The following is a 20,332-nucleotide window of genomic DNA, read 5'->3' as shown; positions in this document are numbered from 1 at the left end:
AGAAATGATTTTCAGCACATTAGATTACATTTGCAAAAATATCTAGAGGCAAGAAAACGGATTCGCTTAATTGCATGGCTAATCTTTAGCCAAATCATTTGGATGGTTTTATACTTTGGCATATCACCAACCTCTGATCTTGGCCGGCTAATGTTTAATAATCAACTTCATAATAGTGTGTTTTTTATACACACAGTAGCTCAAAGTGCTTTACAGAAAAGTAACCAATAACCATCTAAACACATCTGCAAAGTGAACAGCATGCCTTACAGGCTAAACAGCATAATTGCAAACATACAAAGGCAGCAATATAAAATAACTTTTCAGGAAATTGCTATTGACAAGAAACATCTCATTTTGAAGAATATAAAAACTAAGCTTAGTACAAAGAATATATGATTTTTTTTATTTCTCGTTTGTGAAATATTTACAAATGTACTCATTTGACCCCATATAACATCTGGGGGAAAAAATCCCTTTAAGTGTCTTTTTTTTTGTTGGTGCTCTTCCATCGCATCTGTGTGTATAGAAAAGTGCATAATATTCCCCATACGTATTGGCATCAGGAATCAATGTCCATATGGGTACTAAAATGTGATATTTAAAGAGCAGACTGAGAGCCGGGAGATCATCTTTGGTCAACAGCATGATTTCGAGCTTCAGTTTTTAGTAAGGTGAAGCTAAACACTATAGTCACCTGAATAAATCAAGCTTTGTTCTTTGGCCAGGGGGGGCACTTTTTCCCATTAATTTCTCAGAAACTTTCCCTTTTTACCACTTTAACCAAGCAGTTTTTACTTGACTTCGAAGCCCAGCTTGATCTGTGTCTGCTTCAAGGCCATTTCCTCCACAAACCTTACATCCACATTCTCCTGCTCTTCAAAAGGGTTCTGAGCTGAAATACAACACCCACACCATTATTACACTGCAGTAAATGACAACATTTTACTATCCTACAACATATTTTGTAAATGACTTCATCTTTGAAACCGCATACCTAGTTCCTCTCTGTTCGAGAGAATCTTGGAGAGGTAGTTTAGAGGCAGGAAATCAGGATAGAAACATGACTTGCCATAGTCCAAGAGTTCAGAGTCCTAAAAAATATTTAGTGGGTAAACATAGGAGCATTTGTTCTGATCTAAGAGCCAAGACTATGATTCAGATTCCTAAGAACTAAATATCTAAACAGCAGTTGTAATTTTTCATGCAGCATCTAGTCTAATAAGCTGTTTCATCCAAGTATTAGTTTCAGTTGTTTGGCATTATTAAAGTTTCATGCTGCAGAAAGAACGAAAGAAAAGTAACGCACACTCAGCTCAAACTGTAGTACTAGTATATTAATAAAACTGCTATGTATTTGTGTTGTGTTCTGAAGAGCATCAAAGGTTTCTATTTACAACATGTTTTATAGCGTTGAACAAAGTAGCCAATCATAGACAAATCAGATGATTTTTTTTTTTCAAACACAATGACCAATCAAAAGTGTTTATGTCAGGTTTAACTCACCACTCAAAATGCCAGAGTTTTTATTCAGTCCTGAGTTCTGCATGCTTGAGAACCACCTCTGTGCATGCTTTTTAGGCTATAGGCTATATTAGGTAGGGCCCAATGATTTCGAAAATGCGGACGGAATTGAGGAATCCAGTCATAAAAATGGAATTTACAGTAGAATGTGGAACTGTCATGCATGGTTTCGTTTACTGCACTGAAGCGTGTTTTTAGCTTCTGCTGCCTCAATAGGAGTAGAGGAACACAAATATAATCTCTTGAACTGCTTTGAGTCTCTTCATGAGCGTTTCACTGATTCTTTTAAAAAAACGAATTGACATTATCATATGCAAACAGAAACTTAAAGGTTTTATAGCAACCCGTCAAAATAAAAGTTTGGTTTAACTTGAAGAAACTGTGACGGAAATATATCACTTGATAGTACTGCTACTAAAAGTGAAATTATTATTAAAACATTTATCAGGAATATTTATCAATTTATTAACCAGAAAAATGTTAATACACAACATAGTATTTCTGAAATAAAAAAAACAAAAACAAAATAATATTTTAAAAATAAAGCAATTAGAGATACTTTTGGTTAATAACATTTCATAAAACCATTACACTGGAATTCAGAATTTGGCAAAAATAAAACAATGTGAGAAAAAGTAAAATGGATTTCACAGGGCCTTAAAAACTTTTTTTTTTACTTTTTTGTTAAACTTTTAAAAAAGTTGCTATTATACTGTTTTGTTTAAAAAGTTGCTTGATTTAAATTAATTAGACTTGCTTTTTTCTATAAAGAAGAAAAATTTAAAATTAAAATGAAAAAAAAAAATTTTGGAAAAAAATACAATGGAATTTGGGTAAAAAAATAAAACAGATGTCATAGGACCCTATACAGACTATAAGCCTTTCATAATTTGGTTCTGGTTCTGGAACCAGGTCTGGACCCTGCTATACTTACCGTGTTCTCTGCATTTTTTTCCAGCAGAGTCCTAACGTATTCTCTGGAGATGCATGCGGAAGTAATGGGGTGATCCCACTGCTGGCTCACTTTCTGCTCCATATGCTAATTATAAGCACATAATGTCAACATGAAAATGCATTCACAACACGTAATGTGATATTTATCGGTTCGTAATGTGACATTTATGATTTCTGTATGATATTCATTAAGTAAAAATGTTGAGTGGAACGTTGATTGGATTAACACTGATTGGATTAACATTAATGTTAACCACCATTAAAATACTGTGTTAACTAAAGCTGCATTACTACTATTTAGCTACTCGTTAACATTTTCCCTTTCCAGAGAAATAGTATTGTCAATTTCAATTATAGATTTTGAAGAAAATTGATTCTTTGGAACAATATTCACTGGTGAATCATTTACAGTAACACTAGGAACCAAAATGTTTCCAAAACAAAGGGAAAGAACTGGGAATTCAATAATGGATGAGTGCACTACCATGGAAAACACAGAACTAATCAGCAAGGGAGAAATTGCATTTTTTTTATTACACTTGCTGCACTTTCTCACTTGGCTGCCTTGAGACTAGAAAACAAAGACTGAAGCCCAAGCACATGACCACAAACATGCTCACATTCCTTTTCTTCTACACAGGATTAATCCTGACATCTGCAAAAGCAGCTCCAAGCTCTGAGCGAGAAGTGAGGCAGGAGTCGGACACCATAAGACACAGATTTCAAGAGAAGAGTTAGGTAGGAAACTTACCTCAGGAAGTCTTTTCAGAATACTGAACTTCAGCTGCTCATTGGCATCACTGTTATCTAAATCTGTTATGAGGTAGAGAGATAGAAAGAGTGAGAGGACTGTTTTTTTAATAATGTGGTCTCGCATTCATCCAAAGTCATTGATTCAAATCTATTTATTTTCTCCAGGTCAGGGAAAAGTTTTAGCCTATTGGAGACGTTAATGTGGTGACCACAAATATGCTGTAGGAAAGCACAGGAGTACAAAGGTGACCAGTAAAGTCCTAAATGTTTGTACTTGGAGCTTTCAGAACTGGATGTATTAAAACAAGTGTTTAAATTAGTACCTGTCATAAGGCGTGAAACAAATGGTTCTGTGAGCTGAAGAAGGCCATGGTCCACGTACTGTAGAAACGTGTGCTGTGGGAGACAACGGACTCCGAGGACACTTAACAGTGTAGAATAGCCTACAAGTGCACACATAAAAAGGCGATTTAACCAGATCTGACCAGTTTTGTGATGGACAGAGTGGATAGAACTGAAGCACTGGGTCAGTGACTTCACTACTATTCGCCTTCCAGGCAGGCCTGAGCCCAGGCCAAAGCATTTGTGTCAAAGAGTGGATACACCCAGATAGATCTGGCACACTTCAGATTTCAGAAACATCTTTTTTCCCCTCACTGGGTCATAGATTCGGACACACCCAATTGCTATATGGGATTCATTTGGATTTTGGAGAGCTGCTTATTTGATTAATCTTTAGAGGGTTCAAATGTCAGCCATGGGAGAACTGAAGATTCAGTTTTTCCTCTTGGCATCATTAAACAAACACTAAATATGTCTAAACATGGAAAGAAAAAACAGCAGCTCCCTTTTTCTTAATATATCAAGAACATTAACTCTGTAAGACTCAGTGCCCTGCCTACATAGACAGTATAAACACACTGCCAAAAAAGTTTGGAGAAAAAGTACTACACCAAGCCCTGATCTAAAAAGGCGAATAAGGTGAGCGAAATGTCCCTGCATCTAAAGACGCCTACGTCCCTATTATATAGTAGATGAAAAGCAGTATGAGAACTCATAATATTTAAAAAAGAGGTGGAAAATTGGCTAAACATTAAAAAAACTTTTACAATCTTACTGTTTAAAAAGATTCTGAAGTATGCATCTGATGGACAATTTACTATCCCATGTGACCACAGGAGTGACCCAACTTATATGTCCCATGACAAATGTAATGTAGTTTGTAGACAGTTTGTGATTTCATATATAGCAAATATACTTTTATATCATTAAACACTGAGAAATATTCCTTAACAAATTTAAATCTAATTAAAATAGACTGTTTTGCTCAAGTATAATAAGATGCTAAGGTCAAACTCTATTGGAATCAATTTTGAGTCTCTTAATGTAAGGTGGGAGATTTGTGTGCCCATGTAGAGCGTTCCAAATTAATCTAACTTATGAGGTTCAGTTAGGATTCTGTCTTAATAGGCAGGCTGTACACAAACAGTCAGCTCACTAGGATTCAGAACTGTTTTCTAAGTGTCCTCAGATTGTCTCAGTCAGGCGCCCTCTTACCTGGAGGGAGGGGGAGACAGAGGCCTTTAGTTGCTTCCAGAATGCGAAACATCGAATGAAACATCGCCCACTCTTCTGAACTACCCTGCTGGTTACTAAAACAGAGAATTGAAGGCTTTAGATTCAAGAAATCAAGCACACTCATTTCCCCCAAAATATGGACAGGTGCACATACATGCAAAGCACCCAGGGGCCCAACTTCAGCTTCTGCCACATCAGTTCCAATACGTGCCAGACCAGTTCCAGCTAAACAGAGAACATAGTCATACATCACAAAAAAATACATATATTACTGCAAACAGCAAATTCAAGACAACACCCATCCTGTATGAATCTGTCAAGATGTTTAGTGGAAAGAAACTCTTGCTGTCCTCATGTGACAACTGTCAAAGAGCGTACTGGACGATCTGACTCACTTTCCCTTCCTGTTTTCAATGAGTGCATAAAATTCACGAGCACCACCCCTGCTCATTTTAGTCTCACTTGAGCAAGCTCACTAACTTCATCATGCGCTTACGCTAGGCAGATCACGCATGGGTTCTCACATCCTCATGCTCGTCCTGATCCGAAAACAGGAAGAACCACTGAAGTCTGCTTCCCGTCTGGTCTCCCGAATGGGCTTGATTCAGTGGCAGTTTGGTGCATATCTTTGACTATACTGTTCTTCCTTTACGTAGTGCATTATGGGGGTTTGTTCCAATCTTCCAAGCAGGAGGGAGATAACTGTGTTTTGGCATAAGGACAAGAATTTATTGCTCTGGGACCAAGTACACAGTGCAAAATAGAAGGTCGTCTTTCTGTGCATATTTAAAGACTCATTTTGCTTTATAATCTAATCACAGAAAAGGTTTATCAGTTGATCTAGTGGCAAACTTAAAACACTTAAAATACTAAACAATGGGTGTTTTGCTTAAGGTGCTGCTTTGTTTTGGGTCGACAGAGGAGATTTGTCCCACAGCTGCCAATTGCTAACACGTGTGCTGCAAGAGATCTCTGGCTTAATGAAGCAAGAGCATAAACACATACCAGCTTTGCAGCATAATTCACCACCAATGAATCGATCCTTTTCTTCCCAAGTCGTGATAAATGTCTGTTTAAATGTTCTCTGAGTTTGTCCACCATCTGAAAAAAATACAGATATATATATGTGCTTTACACATGAAGATGAACTTTGAAAAAAAAAAGATTTTCCAGAGAATTTCAGTCGGGTTTAGATGAGGTCACTGGCCCGGTCAACTCATTATTTCAGAGTTCTTAGCTTTAAGGAACTGCTTTACCATTTTGCATCCAATTGCAGGCTGATTGGGGAATGCTTGCAGGGAAGGAACTGCATGTTGCTGAAAGAGGTTCTGATAAACAGCTTAGACTTGTGATTCTTGGTCACGGCAGAGTGCGCTTTCAGCCCGACTTCTATTAAACATGCAGAGACAGATCCTTACCCTGTTTACTCTTAAAAATAAAGTAAAATAAAGTTTTTTAGAACCTTCAACATTAGTGGAACCTTTCAAATCCAGAAAATGTTCTTTGTAGCCGAAAAGGTTCTTTAGATTTTTAAAATGTTCTTCAAAATGGTTCTTTTAGGAACTTTGGGGAACCAAAAATGGGTCTTCTGTGGCATCACTGCAAAAACACCCTTTTGGAACCTTTATTTTTAAGACTTTTCAGCACTGAACTGGCAAGCAATTCCAGCTGCAGTGTTGAACCCATTCCCCACTGAGACTCTCTGCATTATCCTGTCTTCTTGTACATTTGTCTTATGTGGACAACCAGCCTTTATGGGGGACTTTAATGAATTTGAGTCAACGCAAAGCTGCAGTATTCAAGAAAACTCAGATTTGGAATGACCAACTTCCCTTGAAATGGCTGAAAGTGTCATCCCTTTGGCTTTCAGCCATTTTAACAGCCTCCTGTCACAGGGTTTTAGTCACCTTAGAGTGACTCAATCTTAAATTTTCAAGTTCTTTTTCAAATATTTCAATTAGGTTTTTTATACCGTGCTTCAGTCATTTATGAAATATGCTTATAAAACTGTTTTTCTACTCCTGTTAGGACAGGGGTGTCAAACTCCGGTCCTGGAGGGCCCCAGCCCTGCAGAGTTGCTGAGTAGATGTAACCCTAATTAACAGCACCTGATCCAACTAATCAAGTCCTTCAGGCTTAATTGAAAACTGCATAGTATGTGTGTTGGGAGCAAGGTTGGAACAAAACTCTGCAGGGCTGCGGCCTTCCAGGAAATGAGTTTGACAACCCTGTGTTAGGATAACTTTAAACAGGATTAAGCAGTGAACTTGAACTTTAGGAAACTGCAGGTTGTTCTCAAACCAGCAAGTGATCCAAGAGACATTAATATAATATAACTATTAAGGAAATTGGTTGTTTGGATAATGCGCAATTATGCAATCATACAAGGAAAATTGACGGCGAAACAACCAGTGAGAACCATCAACCAATCAGAATTATGTATTCCAGAAAGCTGTACTATAAATTCTAAACATATCATTTTAAATTAAATTAAATCATTGATTTATCCAAATGGATGATTTCAACAATGACTCATTTTTTATTTGGTCTCACATTCGATCCTGGTTAGATTTAGACTGGGTGGTCCGTATAAGAATAATAAATCTCGAGGACTAATACAGTCACAAGAACGAATTAAGAAATGTCAGGCCCTCTGTTTCTGATTAGGCCTTTTATCCTTGCAGTCATTGTCAAGGTTTGTATAATGGTCTAGAATTGTCTGCATTCGTCCTCTGTTCACTCTGATTTCAACCTTTTTGAAGGCATGTCTGCTTATTTTGTATGTAGAGTTACAGCTGACCACTGCTGAATGCTGGACAACTGAAATGTCCACTACTCACCAGGCCCACCAGCACCCTCTGCTGTTGGTCTTCCTCTTGAAATAGTGGAACTACACGCTTGTCTAGAAGGACAGAGAGAAAGTGAGAGTTTAAGATTTAGTTTACACAAACGTGTCATCATTTACTGAGTGCTGTTACAAACCCATAACCCCCATTTTTCTTCAACCTATGGGTGAGACTTCCGGTTCATTAGGCGCTATAGGGAAATAATGAGAAGAATAACAGCTTGCAGTAAACAGTAAAACTGTTTACAGTACAAACCAATGTGTTCATAATTAAGATAATACATTAAAATAATATGATAAGACAACAATTTGCAATATCAAGCAGCAAAACGAGCTGTATTGTACAGCTAAAAATAGCTGGATGCAGATGAGACCAGAAGCCAGACCCATAAAATTTACAAGTGACTGTGCCCACTCTTACGGGAAGAATAAAGTGGATAGCTTTTATTTTTCGGTGAAACACAAAAGCCCTCATCCATAGCTCTCATTCTCACTAGTGCAAATTCAGATTTTTTTTTGTATCACTATATGATTCTGTTGCATGGAAAACTGCAGCGTTAGCATTTTGCGTTGTGTTCCACAGAAGAAAGTCATACAACATGAGCAACATCAGCAAATGATGACAGACTTTACAATCTGGCTGAGCTATCACTATAAGTTCCTGTCAGTGCTGAACAAGCTTGATAATTGTATTGTACACATTTCTATTATCTTTGCAGGAACTGAAAAACAAGCTTTTTGGTGAATAACAAGCTCTAAGTGAAAAAAAATCATCTAGCATTGAAAGGTATTCCGACTAACACAAGATAACACATTGATTTGTCTTATGTGTGTGTGTGTGGTTTTTTTCTATGTGTATTTTACTGTAATCACTCTTATATAACAGTATGGAATTCCACCTCCCTTTTCCCTCGTATCTAAAGAGGTGCTTGATTAACTACACATAAACCTGGAGACTGATTACATTCAAACCAGAGAATGTGACCCTGAAACTACGGGCGCCGGGACTTTCCATGAAAGTCTGAAATGTTTCCAGGATTTGATCAGGGATAAATAATCTCACAAGTGGCCTTTCGTTGACGCAACTGGCCATTTAAACTGAGTTTCTCTTACCCAAACGCCAGGTGTCCACCATGGACAGAACTCTGCATGTAAGAAACAAAGATAGAAGAGATGTTTTAATTACATCAAGCTGCGTTTAACCTCTAGGTCTCATCAAACATCAACTGCAAAACAGAAAAAGTAAAAACTGTCTTGTTTTAAAGACGTTCAGCTTATTTATATGAGAGCTAGTTTGCTTTTGCATGAAATGCCACTCTTCTTGCACACTTCTTGTCTCCATGCACACATAATATTTGACACATCGGACTCCACCCACTTTTTTGTGTTCTCCTCTATTTGGCGTAGACAGCCGGGAGATTTCTTCTTCTCTGAGTTCTACAGTAATAACAAAAATTCATATTAGTAAACAGACAGTTGTAGTATAGTGCATAGTGCATAGTACTGTAGTCAGTATATTGTAACTTTCATATTTTAATTATCAATCATTTCAATTTTTAACCATGTAAATAATATTGTCCTCCAAAAGTTTGGAAACGCCCTAGAAAAGTGGGTTTTTGGATATTATTGGCATGAATCCTTTTTAATTTGTGATAATTTTGCACTGATAAGGGACAACACAAACTACAAAAACATATTTTATTACATAAACAGTTAAAAAACTTAAATTTTCGATTCATCAAAATATCCACCATTAGCAACTATTACAGCTCTGCATAATCTGGGCCTGAATGCTTTTTATTCTAAACTTAATTGGCAATCAATGGTTGAAGCTATTAAGGTGTGCTGACCCAAAAATCTTTGAAAAACCTGGGCCAAGTTTAAACCAGTAACCAGGCATCACAGCTGGCAAAGAGGCATGTCTGACTTTGACATGTATATATTGCCATTATTATGTCATCAAAATGAAAATTATTATTGCTGGTCTTCAATGATAATGTCAAGTTACTTTAATGTATTTGCACAAAAAAAAAATGATAAGGATTTATGCTGATATCGTCCAAAACCCTCATCTGGTTTTGATTTAAAAACAAATTATCTGTAAAGAACGACTCTCTTATTATTTCCAAAGAAATGGGTTCTCTGCTAGGGCCTTTTGTGAATATGTGTGTGTGAAATGGACACTTATGCTGTGGCTCCAATCAATTCCAATCAGTCTTTACAAATTCCACAGAACAGAATTGAACTTTTTACCAAATTAAATAAACATTTTAACAAATTGACCTGTAGATTCTGGATCGCTTCAGTCCTGATGTGTAATGTGTGATCCTAGTGCTCACCATAGCAGCCTGAAATCTGTCCCAGTCCTCTTTAATCAGACTAGTCCTGAATCGTGGGCTCGGTACTGCCTCAAAGTACCTCATTCTGTCCAAAACATGCTGTAGCTCCTCCCAGTAACCCTGCAGGCTTTTAGGCTTTAACCCATGAGAACCGAAATTAATACCGCAATAATAAAATACAAACATTATCACAAAAGAAGATTTGCAAAACTGATTTTTCATAAATTAAGCAAAATGAAGTGACAAAAGAATTGTGGCTTAGTGATCGATCTGGACTGAAGCCTTGGCAAATGTTTCGGGGCGGGGGGGGTTCACAATTTCATTCTCATTTATCAATTTTTTGGTTTCAGTTGACAGCTGAAATCTATTTCACAACTCAAACATTTCCTGTTGATATGGTTCCTGCTAAAACAATTCCCAAGCACATTTAATTAATTAGGTATGAATTCCCCTTTGTTTGCTTCAGTCTATGCACTATGAGTTTCTCCTGCCACCTGGTGTTAAAAAAGTGAACTGATTTTGCAGTTACATGTGACATACAGCACATTAATTGTGTACAATATGCTCAGTAACATGTATTTTAAAAAAAATCTGGTCATTTTTTATTTCTAAGTTGACTTTAAATTTAAATAATGATCATAATCTTAACAAATTAATGAAATTAAAGGCATAAAAACAACAGCCAGATCTGTTTATCATGGGAAAAATATTTAATGTAATATATTAATGCATATAGAATCTAGAGTATCTAGTATATTTACCTTCCCTTTGATTATTGGTTGACAGAGCAGTTCAGGGGTGCATTTTACCCCAGGGATTGCTGTCAGAGCTACAGGAAGCTCCTGGAAAACAGGGTGTAAGACCTTCTTTCAAGCTCACATTAAACAGATTAAAATTCATAGAAGATATTTTATAAGTGATTATAAAAAGTACTCAGTGCACCTTTTTCTCGAACACGCAGGAGTACGGCAACAACTTATCTAGGCTCACACACTGCTGGTAGCTTATTCTGTACAAGGTGGCTGAAACGAGAGTTATACAGTTATTTCTAATACTCGTTTTGCATGCAAATCAGCCACAGGCTACACACAAGGACTCACCTAGAATAAATTCCTGAATCTGATCAAAAGCATCAAAGCTCATGACATTCTCACTAATCCAGTTAATGATCTAGAATAAGGGAGAAATGAGATTCACGCATTTGAGTGAATTTTCAGCACACATCCTCAATACAAAACTAATCTCTTTCTTTCTCTCTCGCTCACCTTGAGCTCTATCACAGGATTTGGCTGCAGGTAGACCAGCATGCAGTGCAGAGCAGCAAGCTGCTGGGCCTCAGGCCTGCCTGAACTGAGAAGCTCAAGCAGGAAGTCAGGATTGAGCTCCATGGTGTACATCCTGCCAGCTTGGACGTCGAGCAGCCTGCTGCCAGACACTCTCACAACCTCTCTGCCCGAACCCAGGTCATCAATGTGACCATCTGCCCCTGTGAGAAAGTAAGGTAATACACATATAAAACACACTAAATAAAGTATGGATCAGTACTGCAATATTGGTTTAAGTGATATAGACCAGCCCTGCAAAGTCTGCTAAGTAACACAAAATAATAAAAATATCTGATAATAATAAATATAAAGTGAATATTGCAGTACTTCAAATTTAAGCAAGGCAAAAAAATGAAGCAAAAAACACAGGATAGGAAAAATACATTTCTGAAAAGAAAGACAAAACACAAAACAAGCCAAAACAAAACAAGTCAAGCCAAAACAAGACAAAACAAGCCAAGCCAAGTCAAGCCAAATGAAAACAAGCCAAAAGAAGCCAACCCAAAAAAAAAAACAAAGGCAAAACAAAACAAGCCAAGCCAAGCCAAGCCAAAACATGCCAATATAAGCCAAAACAAAAAAACAAAACAAAACAAGCCAAGCCAAAACAAAAAGCCATGCCAAGCCAAAACAAGTCAAGCCAAAACGAAACATGCCAAGATAAACCAAAACAAAACAAGCCAAGATAAGCCAAAATAAAACAAAAAACAATGCAAAACCAAACAAGCAAAAACAAAATAAAACAGAACATAAAACAAAACAAGCCAAGCCAAAACATAGCAAGCCAAGATCGGCCAAGACAAACCAAATATAAAACAAAACAAAACAAGACAAGGTAAGCCAAAACAAGCCAAGCCAAAACAAAACAAAACAGGTCAAGTCAAGCCAAGCCAAGCCAAAAAAAAAAGACAAAACAAAACAAAACAAGGCAAAAGAAGCCAAGATCAGCCAAAACAAGCCAAGCCAAAAAAAACAAAAAAAACAAGGCAAAACAAAACAAGCCAAGACAAGCCAAAACATGCCGATATAAGCCAAAACAAAAAAACAAAACAAGCCAAGCCAAAACAAAAAGTCATGCCAAGCCAAAACAAGTCAAGCCAAGCCAAAAAAGCCAAGATAAGCCAAAACAAAACATGCAAAGATAAGCCAAAACAAAACATGCCGAGATACGCCAAAACAAAACAAAAAACAATGCAAAACCAAACAAGCAAAAACAAAATAAAACAAAATAAAACAGAACATAAAACAAAACAAGCCAAGCCAAAACATAACAAGCCAAGATCAGGCAAAACAAACAAAAAATAAAACAAAACAAGATAAGCCAAAACAAAACAGGTCAAGTCAAGCCAAGCCAAGCCAAGTCAAGGCAAAAAAAAAAAGCCAAAACAAAACAAGCCAAGATATGCCACAAAAATAGAAAATAAACAAGCCAAAACAAAACAAGCCAAGATAAGCCAAAACAAAACAAAAAAACTAGCCAAAATAAGACGAGATAAGACAAAATAAAAAAATTAACAAAAACCCAATCCAAGTCCTAACAAAACAAGCCAAAACAAAACATAATGCCTTACCTGACAGGAAAAGACTGTAGCACAGCAGGTCTTGTTGTCTGCAGTTGATGAGGTGCAGGAAATGATCAGCTAGGTACACCACTATATAATAATCTGAAATGAATAAAACATCAACTGAGAAGATAACCCATGACACTATTCCAGATGAATGACTTTTCCTCTTTGAATGTACTATACGTGAGAGAATTAAAGTCTGGGTTAGATGGATTTCTGTAGGCTGAGTGAGAGACGATGGCTGTACTGACCCAGATGAATGAAGATAGGATGGACAGTTGGCAAATTAGCAGGTGCACAGCCTTTCTCTAGTGACACAGTGAACGTCTTACTGCAACCTAGCAGAGAGAATCTATTTAATCCTTTATATAACAATCTGCGTGAATGTTTATATCAGTGCAGCATGATATTTTGTACCTCTGTGCACAAATGCGATAGTGTAGGTGGCGTCCTTATGCCAGTGCACTGGATGGCTGTAGCACACACACATGGTTCCTGTTCAAGACAGAGATTCAGAACAGCAACTTAAATATTACATACAAACACAAAATTAAATCTGAAATGCAGATCAGCAGAAATCATGTAGGTGATTTACAGCATACAGTGCCTTTTGGCGATTTACTGTAGATGATTTCAGGAACTGCTTTGCGATTATATGCCAGCTTTTAAACTATATGTGAAGCATGTTGATTACGCTTAAATCACATGCAAAAAAGCAGAGAAAATATAAACTTACTCTCTATCCCATGATAAGTTAAAAAAAGTGAAAAAACACATACAGTAGGTAAATATGGAGCAAATGTTTCAGTATTTCACAGTATGAGTTCATGCTGAAGAGCACATGCTAAATTACTTGCCTGTTGGGCTGGTGAACACCTCTAACCTGAGACCCTCATCCTTCATGTCCTGATAGTGATCGTACCCAAAGTTAACAAACCTGCAAGGGTTTTTAAAATCATAAGATTATGTTTGTATGTATTATGAGCTGTTCTGCATGTCTGTAAAGGTGCAGTATGTAATTTTTTGACTGTACCAAAGCATAAAAACACCATAATACATTCGCAGATCTTTAGGAAACATGCTAAGTTCACATACTTGTTTCTCCAAAAAACACTTGGTCCATGTGATTCTGCCCACTACCACTTTAACCCATAGTATTTCAACACCCTGGGTTGCCAGTTGTTGGAAAACAGCGTACTGAAGCCAATGAACGCAACAAACGAACTGGCACAGAGATCACAGATTCTATCTGACATAAAAAGCTTTGACATCAAACTAAAAAGCTCTATGATCAGATGTATATTAAAACGCAGATAAATCAACTCATATACTTGCAATGTAAGGCTTATTGCTTTCCATTGCTGATTGTACTTGTGTGCTCAATCTGGCAACCTGTGTGAGCGTCAATATTACATACCGCATCATTAACTGCAAAAAGTCAAATAATAAAAAGTCACTGACCTCACAGAAGTTACAGAAGAAATGTTGGGCATCTCTAATGGAAGCTCAAACTGTTGCATATAAAAGCATTTGTTTTGAATTAATCATTTCCTCTACATATTATTAAAATAAGGCAGTTCAGTGTGAAACAAGGATGTTTACCACAGTCTCAAAGTTGCGATCGGGGTAAAACTGTACACACTTCAGTGTGTGTTTTTCCTATAGGGTACAAAAGACAGACACATTTGGAAATATGTACTGGAAATACTTAAAAAATTAAATTGAAAGTGAATTGAAAGAGATTCTGACCCGTGCAGTGAGGTAGAAGAGTCGTTGAGTATCCGAGTCCCATTGGACCCAACTGAAGTCTTCTGCTACTCTCTCTCTGCTCAGACGCTCAGGATTATGCATTACCTGTTTGAACAAATACATGCAATTTTTAGCATTCATATGAGTATAATTAGATTTGTAGAAATCCTTATATCATAAAAAATATCTAGAGCAGCTCTTACCACTCTGTAGCCCTCTTGCCTCATCAGAGTAATGTGGTACTGATCAACATCTGTAAAAACAAAATAACCATTCATGATAAATTACAGCAGATATATTTAAACTAGTAGCTTGAAAGGGAATCCCAGGTATTAAGACTTGTATGGCTTAATATAACATAAATGATGTCTCTTACTGAAATATGTAGTAGAAAACCTGTGAAAGACTTGTGTTATTTAAAAATCCACACCGTTTTAAACATATTTTGGACTATGGGGGACGCCATTATTTCGATGACGTGAAATGGTTGCGCTTGGTGAACTACTGGTGCTACCTGGTGCTATTTTTACCACAACACAATTTAGAATACACAATTTGGAAAACAAAAAACTGATGCCACATTGTGCAGCTTTAGTCAAAGTTCACGTAATCAAAATAATGGTAAATACTGTATAGTGCAATGCAATAAAGCATATTGATGGTTTCTGAAACATTTTCACAATACATACACCCATCCTCTGCCGCCAACAGCAAATGACTCTCCAGCACGGTGGTTCGGTATGACTTAGGATAAAGAAACTAAAAAGGGGGTAATGGGAAACAAAAAAAAAACAATTTCAATGTGATTTACACCGGAGCTTCATAAGGAATTATGTATTGTGTGTTTCATCACCAGCTTCACATAACAGCTGTTCATTACCTGCACTTTGACTTTGCAGTCCACCGCCTTCAGGACCTTTGTGTTGTTGATTGGGTGTATCTCAATGAGAAGAGTTAAACATTTTGACACTAAAGAAGAAAAAAAAACAGAATTATGTTGGAAGTTAAAGAATAACCTAGACAGCGTGACTGCAAACCTCTGCTAAGATCATATATATATATATATATATATATATATATATATATATATATATATATATATATATATATATATATATATATATATATATATATATATATATATATATATATATATAGGCCTGTTTTTACAGACAGACCTTAGACTAAACCAGGATTAGGCCATAGTTCAATTAGGACATTTAAGTAATTCTTATAAATGTGCCTTAAAAAAAACATTACTGGTGTGCATCTTGAGAGAAAACAAAAGCTGATATATTTTAAGATCAGCCAGTGCAAGTTTCTTTAAATTAAAACAGCTCAGACTTACATTTTAGTCTGGGACTAGTCTTAAGCCTTGTTTGTGAAACCGGATTATGATGTGAGCAAACTAGTATACATTTTTGAATATGTCTATTGAATTTTAAACAGAAACAAACTAAAGACAAACTGGTGACAGAATTAGAGTTTCTAAGACACAAAGGAGAAATATTTATGCCATATTTATTTTAGCAACTTCGCTATTGTGTTACCACAACAACCTAGAAGAGAAGTGAAAGCATACTGGTATAAAGCTGCAAAGAAGCTTCTTCCTCCTCAGACATTCCATCCATAAAAAATATTTCAGAAACAGGAACTTGTGACAATCATGCCATAGAGGCAAATAAAACTGTAACTGTGGTTAAACTGTAACTAAGAACTGAGAATTATGACAACTGATGTAGTGGAGTTCAATCAATTTTATTTAACTGTCCATTTAAATAAATACAATAACATTTCTTAATGTCTCACAAAACTGATTATTATTATTATTAGTATTATTATAGTTATATTAAGTCGGTGCCAACAGCCTCATGGTTAGCGCGTCGACATATAGCGCCGTTGTGCTGCGGGCGACCCAAGTTCGAATCACCGCTTGTGGACCTTTCCCGATCCCACCCCCTTCTCTCTCTCCCATCTTCGCTTCCTGTCAAACTACGCTGTCCTATTTAAATAAAAAGCATAAAAAAGCCAAAAATAAATCTTAAAAAAAAAAATAATTATAGTTAAATTAGTAAAGGGCCAAAGATGGCTTGAATTTAAATTTAGCACATTAAAAATGTAAGCTGTGCAATGAAAATTCATCAAATAATGTGTTTTTTTCTTGATTAAGGGACACTATGAGACATTTACAAGCAAAATTAACTTAAAATGCAAAAAGTAATACAGTTTTTTAAATATGTCTGCTTCAAACTGTATTTAATAATACTACTACTAAAAACCGTATAAACTGTGTGTGTGTGTGTGTGTGTGTGTGTTTATGTACATATATATATATATATGGGTCAAAACAAAAAAGGGTTTAAGCATAAAAACAGTAAGTGTAAAACTGCTTTAAATTTTATTTTATTTTTTTTAATTTTCCCACTAAAATGTCATTCAGTGTAACAATCTTGTCAGGCATATATATAACAAAAATCAATTTATGACATATTAAAAGACAAACTGCTTTCACCTCAAATACTAATTAGTTGTAATTCTACTTTTTTTTTCAGTAAGAATTTTTTACTCATTTAAAATGCAATAAAACTTAATATGCTGCCTTATTCTTTTATATATTTTAATATGTCTTTAATAAGTCATAATAATCATGTTGTTTAAATGTTTGCATAAATATTGTGATACACTGAATAACAGTGCAATCATGGACATAAAATCCTTTTTGTAAATTTCTTTAGATGTAGACATCTTAACATCTTTGACCCATATTATATATATATATATATATATATATATATATATATATACTACCGTTCAAAAGTTTGGGGTCAGTAAGACTTAATCTTTATTCGTAATAGTCTTTAAAGAAGTCTCTTATGCTCATCAAGGCTGCATTTATTTGATTAAAAAAACAAAAACAAAAAAAAAACAGTAATATTGCAAAATGTTTTTACAATATAAAATAATGTTTTTTATTTTAACATACTTTAAAATAGAATTTATTCCTGTGATGAAAAGCTGAATTTTTATCAGCTGTTACTCCAGTCTTAAGTGTCACATGATCCTTCAGAAATCATTCTAATATGCGGATTTATTATTATAATGATCAATGTTGGATAATATCAACAGTTGTGCTGCCAAATATTTTTTGGAACCTGTGATTTTTTTTTTTTTCAGGATTCTTTCATGAATAACAAGTTTAAAAAGTACAGTGTTTATTCAAAATATAAATATTTTCTAACAATGTAAATTATTTATTATTAACTTTTAATAAACTTTTAATTATTAACTTAATACATCCTTGGTGAATAAAAGTATTAATTTCTTAAAAAAAAAAAACAAAAAACAAAAAAAACAATAAAAATGTACTGACCCCAAACTTTTGAACGGTAGTGTGTATATATATATATATATATATATATATGTGTGTGTGTGTGTGTGTGTATGCGTTATATACACACATAACCTTGTATATTAGTAGCACTCTTATTTATTTTGCTTATATTGGTTATTGGCTATACCTTTCAAGATATTTAAGACTTATGACCTTAAAACTTATAAAAATGAATTTCTAGACTTTTTATAGACCTGTGGGGACTATTTATTTTATTCGCACACATGCTTCTAAATACTTTCTAATTCGCACACATCTATTATTAGTCAGTGTGAGTGAAATGCTTGCACTGTTGAGCCATGCAGTGAATAACAATTAACAGCAAATAACATATAGTAATGAATGATGTCCTGTACCTGGTTTAAAGCGGCCTTCTCCCTGTGTGCACTGAGACAGACTGACCGCTATAGCACAGAAAAAACTCCCATTAGTGATCACCTTCTCAAAGCCAAAAGGTGATAACTGTAAACCGAATTAAACCCTAGCAATACAATGATGCATGCATGCTAAAAATAAACATTTGGCATGCAGTCTCACCTAGGAGTGTTTCTTCTTTATTTAAAGAGCAGCTGCTGACACACACTTGCTTGTCAAAAGTGTAGAGGAGCTGTGAACAAGAGGCACGTGGTGATGCGCAATTCTCACATTTATTTTAATACACCAATCCAAGCTGTCATATTTGACTGTAAATTTATACTCAGTTTATACTAATGTGTATATCTCCAACATTCTGTACCTTATTCTCTGTACTGTAAGGATCGTATTTCCCGATTCTTGTAGTTCCTGTTGCTCCCTAAACATAAGGTTTGGAAAATCAGTTTTTTAAACGTCAAAAAGAGCAAATAGGATAACAGGAAGTGAACACAGACATGCATTCAGTTTGCATGTAAGCCATTTACTATAGCGTCTATTGTATGCATGGCACGTATTGCTCATTTGCTATAGACTGGCGACAGATTGTCCCTGTGCGCGTCACTTGCGCTGCTATGAATGGAACGCAGCGCGCATGACCTGTCAAATTAAAGTGACACATGAAACTAAAGTCAAACTTACTCTCCAAGAGTACACGACCCCTCCATCTCTCTCCACACTCAGAATGCGAGGCTCAAGAACACCTGCACACATTATAAACAAGTATATTAGCTCGTGTGAAGTGTATACACTTATATAAACAATGACAGCATGCCCTCGGCGACGTATTAACAACACCAACAAGAATACTGTTGGGTTAATATAGTTACTACTACCACTACTACTACTACTACTAATATTATTAAATAAATACATTATATTATTGCAAGTACATTGAATCCACTTACCTATATTCGTTCTTTCCTCTTTCGCCAAAATGCTTGACACAACATCTTTTTGAGTATCGAAAACAGGGTTTAATTTCAACATCTGTGTGATTTGTCCTGCACAGATTTAGCAGAAAGCAAGTCCACTGTCCTGAGATTGAGGAAATGACCTAATTTCACGACTTAGCAGAGTCATTTAACGGCATACAAACTTTCCGGTAAACACTAAGAGCTAGTGATATTGCATATTAAATATTACAAGTCGCTTCGGGTTATCGACGTGCTGAACACGGGCGGTACGCTAAACATCATTAGAAATCTATTAACGTTATTACTAGAACGAATCGTTCGTTTGAACCGGTTCTTTAAAATGAATCGGTCGAAGTGCATCGAACTTGTGAAGTTGGAAATGATCTAGGTTACTGACTCTGTGACCTATAAAACTTCACGATCGAATTATGTTTGACTCGAAATGAACCGAAAGTTAATTTCTGAATCTGCCGATCCCGACATCACTTGCGGTGTTTACAAAAGATCTGCCATATGAGCAAGAAGGTGGGTCCAAAACACAGATAAGCCAATCAGAACTCACACTCTTTGAGCTACAGAATAAAGTGTTATTGTTGTTACTGTATAATAAATTATGTTTATATTCATTTATTGTTGCATTTGTTATGTGTTGTAGCTGAAATTGTATTATATATTAATTTAGCAAAATATCGATAGATTTGAAATAAAATATTAAATTATTACATTTTAATCTTCATACACTGCCATTCAAAAGTTCGGGATCAGTAAGATTTGTAATGTTTCTTAAAGAAGCTTTTCTGCTCATCAAGGCTGCGTTTATTTGATTAAAAATACAGAAAAATTGTAATATTGTGAATATTATTGCAATTTAAAATAATGGTTTTCTATTTTAATATACTTTAAAATATAATTTATTCCTGTGATGCAATACTGAATTTTCAGCATCATTACTCCAGTCTTCACTGTCACGTGATCCTTCAA

General features: G+C 35.6%; 1 protein-coding gene across 1 annotated transcript; it reads right to left on the bottom strand.

Annotated features, from left to right (window-relative positions):
• Positions 1 to 14: 14 nt before the first annotated feature.
• gsap (gamma-secretase activating protein) lies at positions 15 to 19,849 on the bottom strand. The gene is made up of 31 exons (XM_051107165.1): positions 19,343 to 19,849; positions 19,077 to 19,138; positions 18,760 to 18,816; positions 18,561 to 18,630; positions 18,380 to 18,427; positions 15,513 to 15,601; positions 15,322 to 15,391; positions 14,836 to 14,885; positions 14,633 to 14,737; positions 14,486 to 14,542; positions 14,345 to 14,394; positions 13,741 to 13,820; positions 13,301 to 13,378; positions 13,135 to 13,221; positions 12,890 to 12,982; positions 11,259 to 11,479; positions 11,094 to 11,163; positions 10,936 to 11,015; positions 10,755 to 10,835; positions 9,994 to 10,128; positions 9,033 to 9,091; positions 8,768 to 8,799; positions 7,650 to 7,711; positions 5,815 to 5,910; positions 4,964 to 5,034; positions 4,789 to 4,883; positions 3,555 to 3,674; positions 3,230 to 3,291; positions 2,459 to 2,563; positions 998 to 1,094; positions 15 to 895 (listed from the first exon to the last, which is right to left on the bottom strand). The coding sequence occupies exons 1-31, from the start codon at positions 19,422 to 19,424 to the stop codon at positions 795 to 797; spliced, it is 2,565 nt and encodes an 854-aa protein (XP_050963122.1). The 5' UTR covers positions 19,425 to 19,849; the 3' UTR covers positions 15 to 794.
• Positions 19,850 to 20,332: the final 483 nt, after the last annotated feature.

Source organism: Labeo rohita, chromosome 4 (assembly GCF_022985175.1).
Source record: "Labeo rohita strain BAU-BD-2019 chromosome 4, IGBB_LRoh.1.0, whole genome shotgun sequence".
Lineage (NCBI taxonomy): Eukaryota > Metazoa > Chordata > Actinopteri > Cypriniformes > Cyprinidae > Labeo > Labeo rohita.
The sequence above is the reverse complement of the archived record's forward strand: the minus strand, read 5'-3'. Positions and strand labels throughout refer to the sequence as shown.

Bases quoted from the DNA above. Each gene is read 5' to 3' on its own strand.
- gsap (XM_051107165.1), bottom strand. From the start codon at position 19,424: ATGTTGAAATTAAACCCTGTTTTCGATACTCAAAAAGATGTTGTGTCA. The intron at 13,821-14,344 runs GTCAGTGACTTT...AAACCCTTGCAG, and splicing joins TCTTCTGTAACTTCTGTGAG to GTTTGTTAACTTTGGGTACG. The intron at 8,800-9,032 runs GTGGGTGGAGTC...TCTTACATGCAG, and splicing joins ATAGAGGAGAACACAAAAAA to AGTTCTGTCCATGGTGGACA.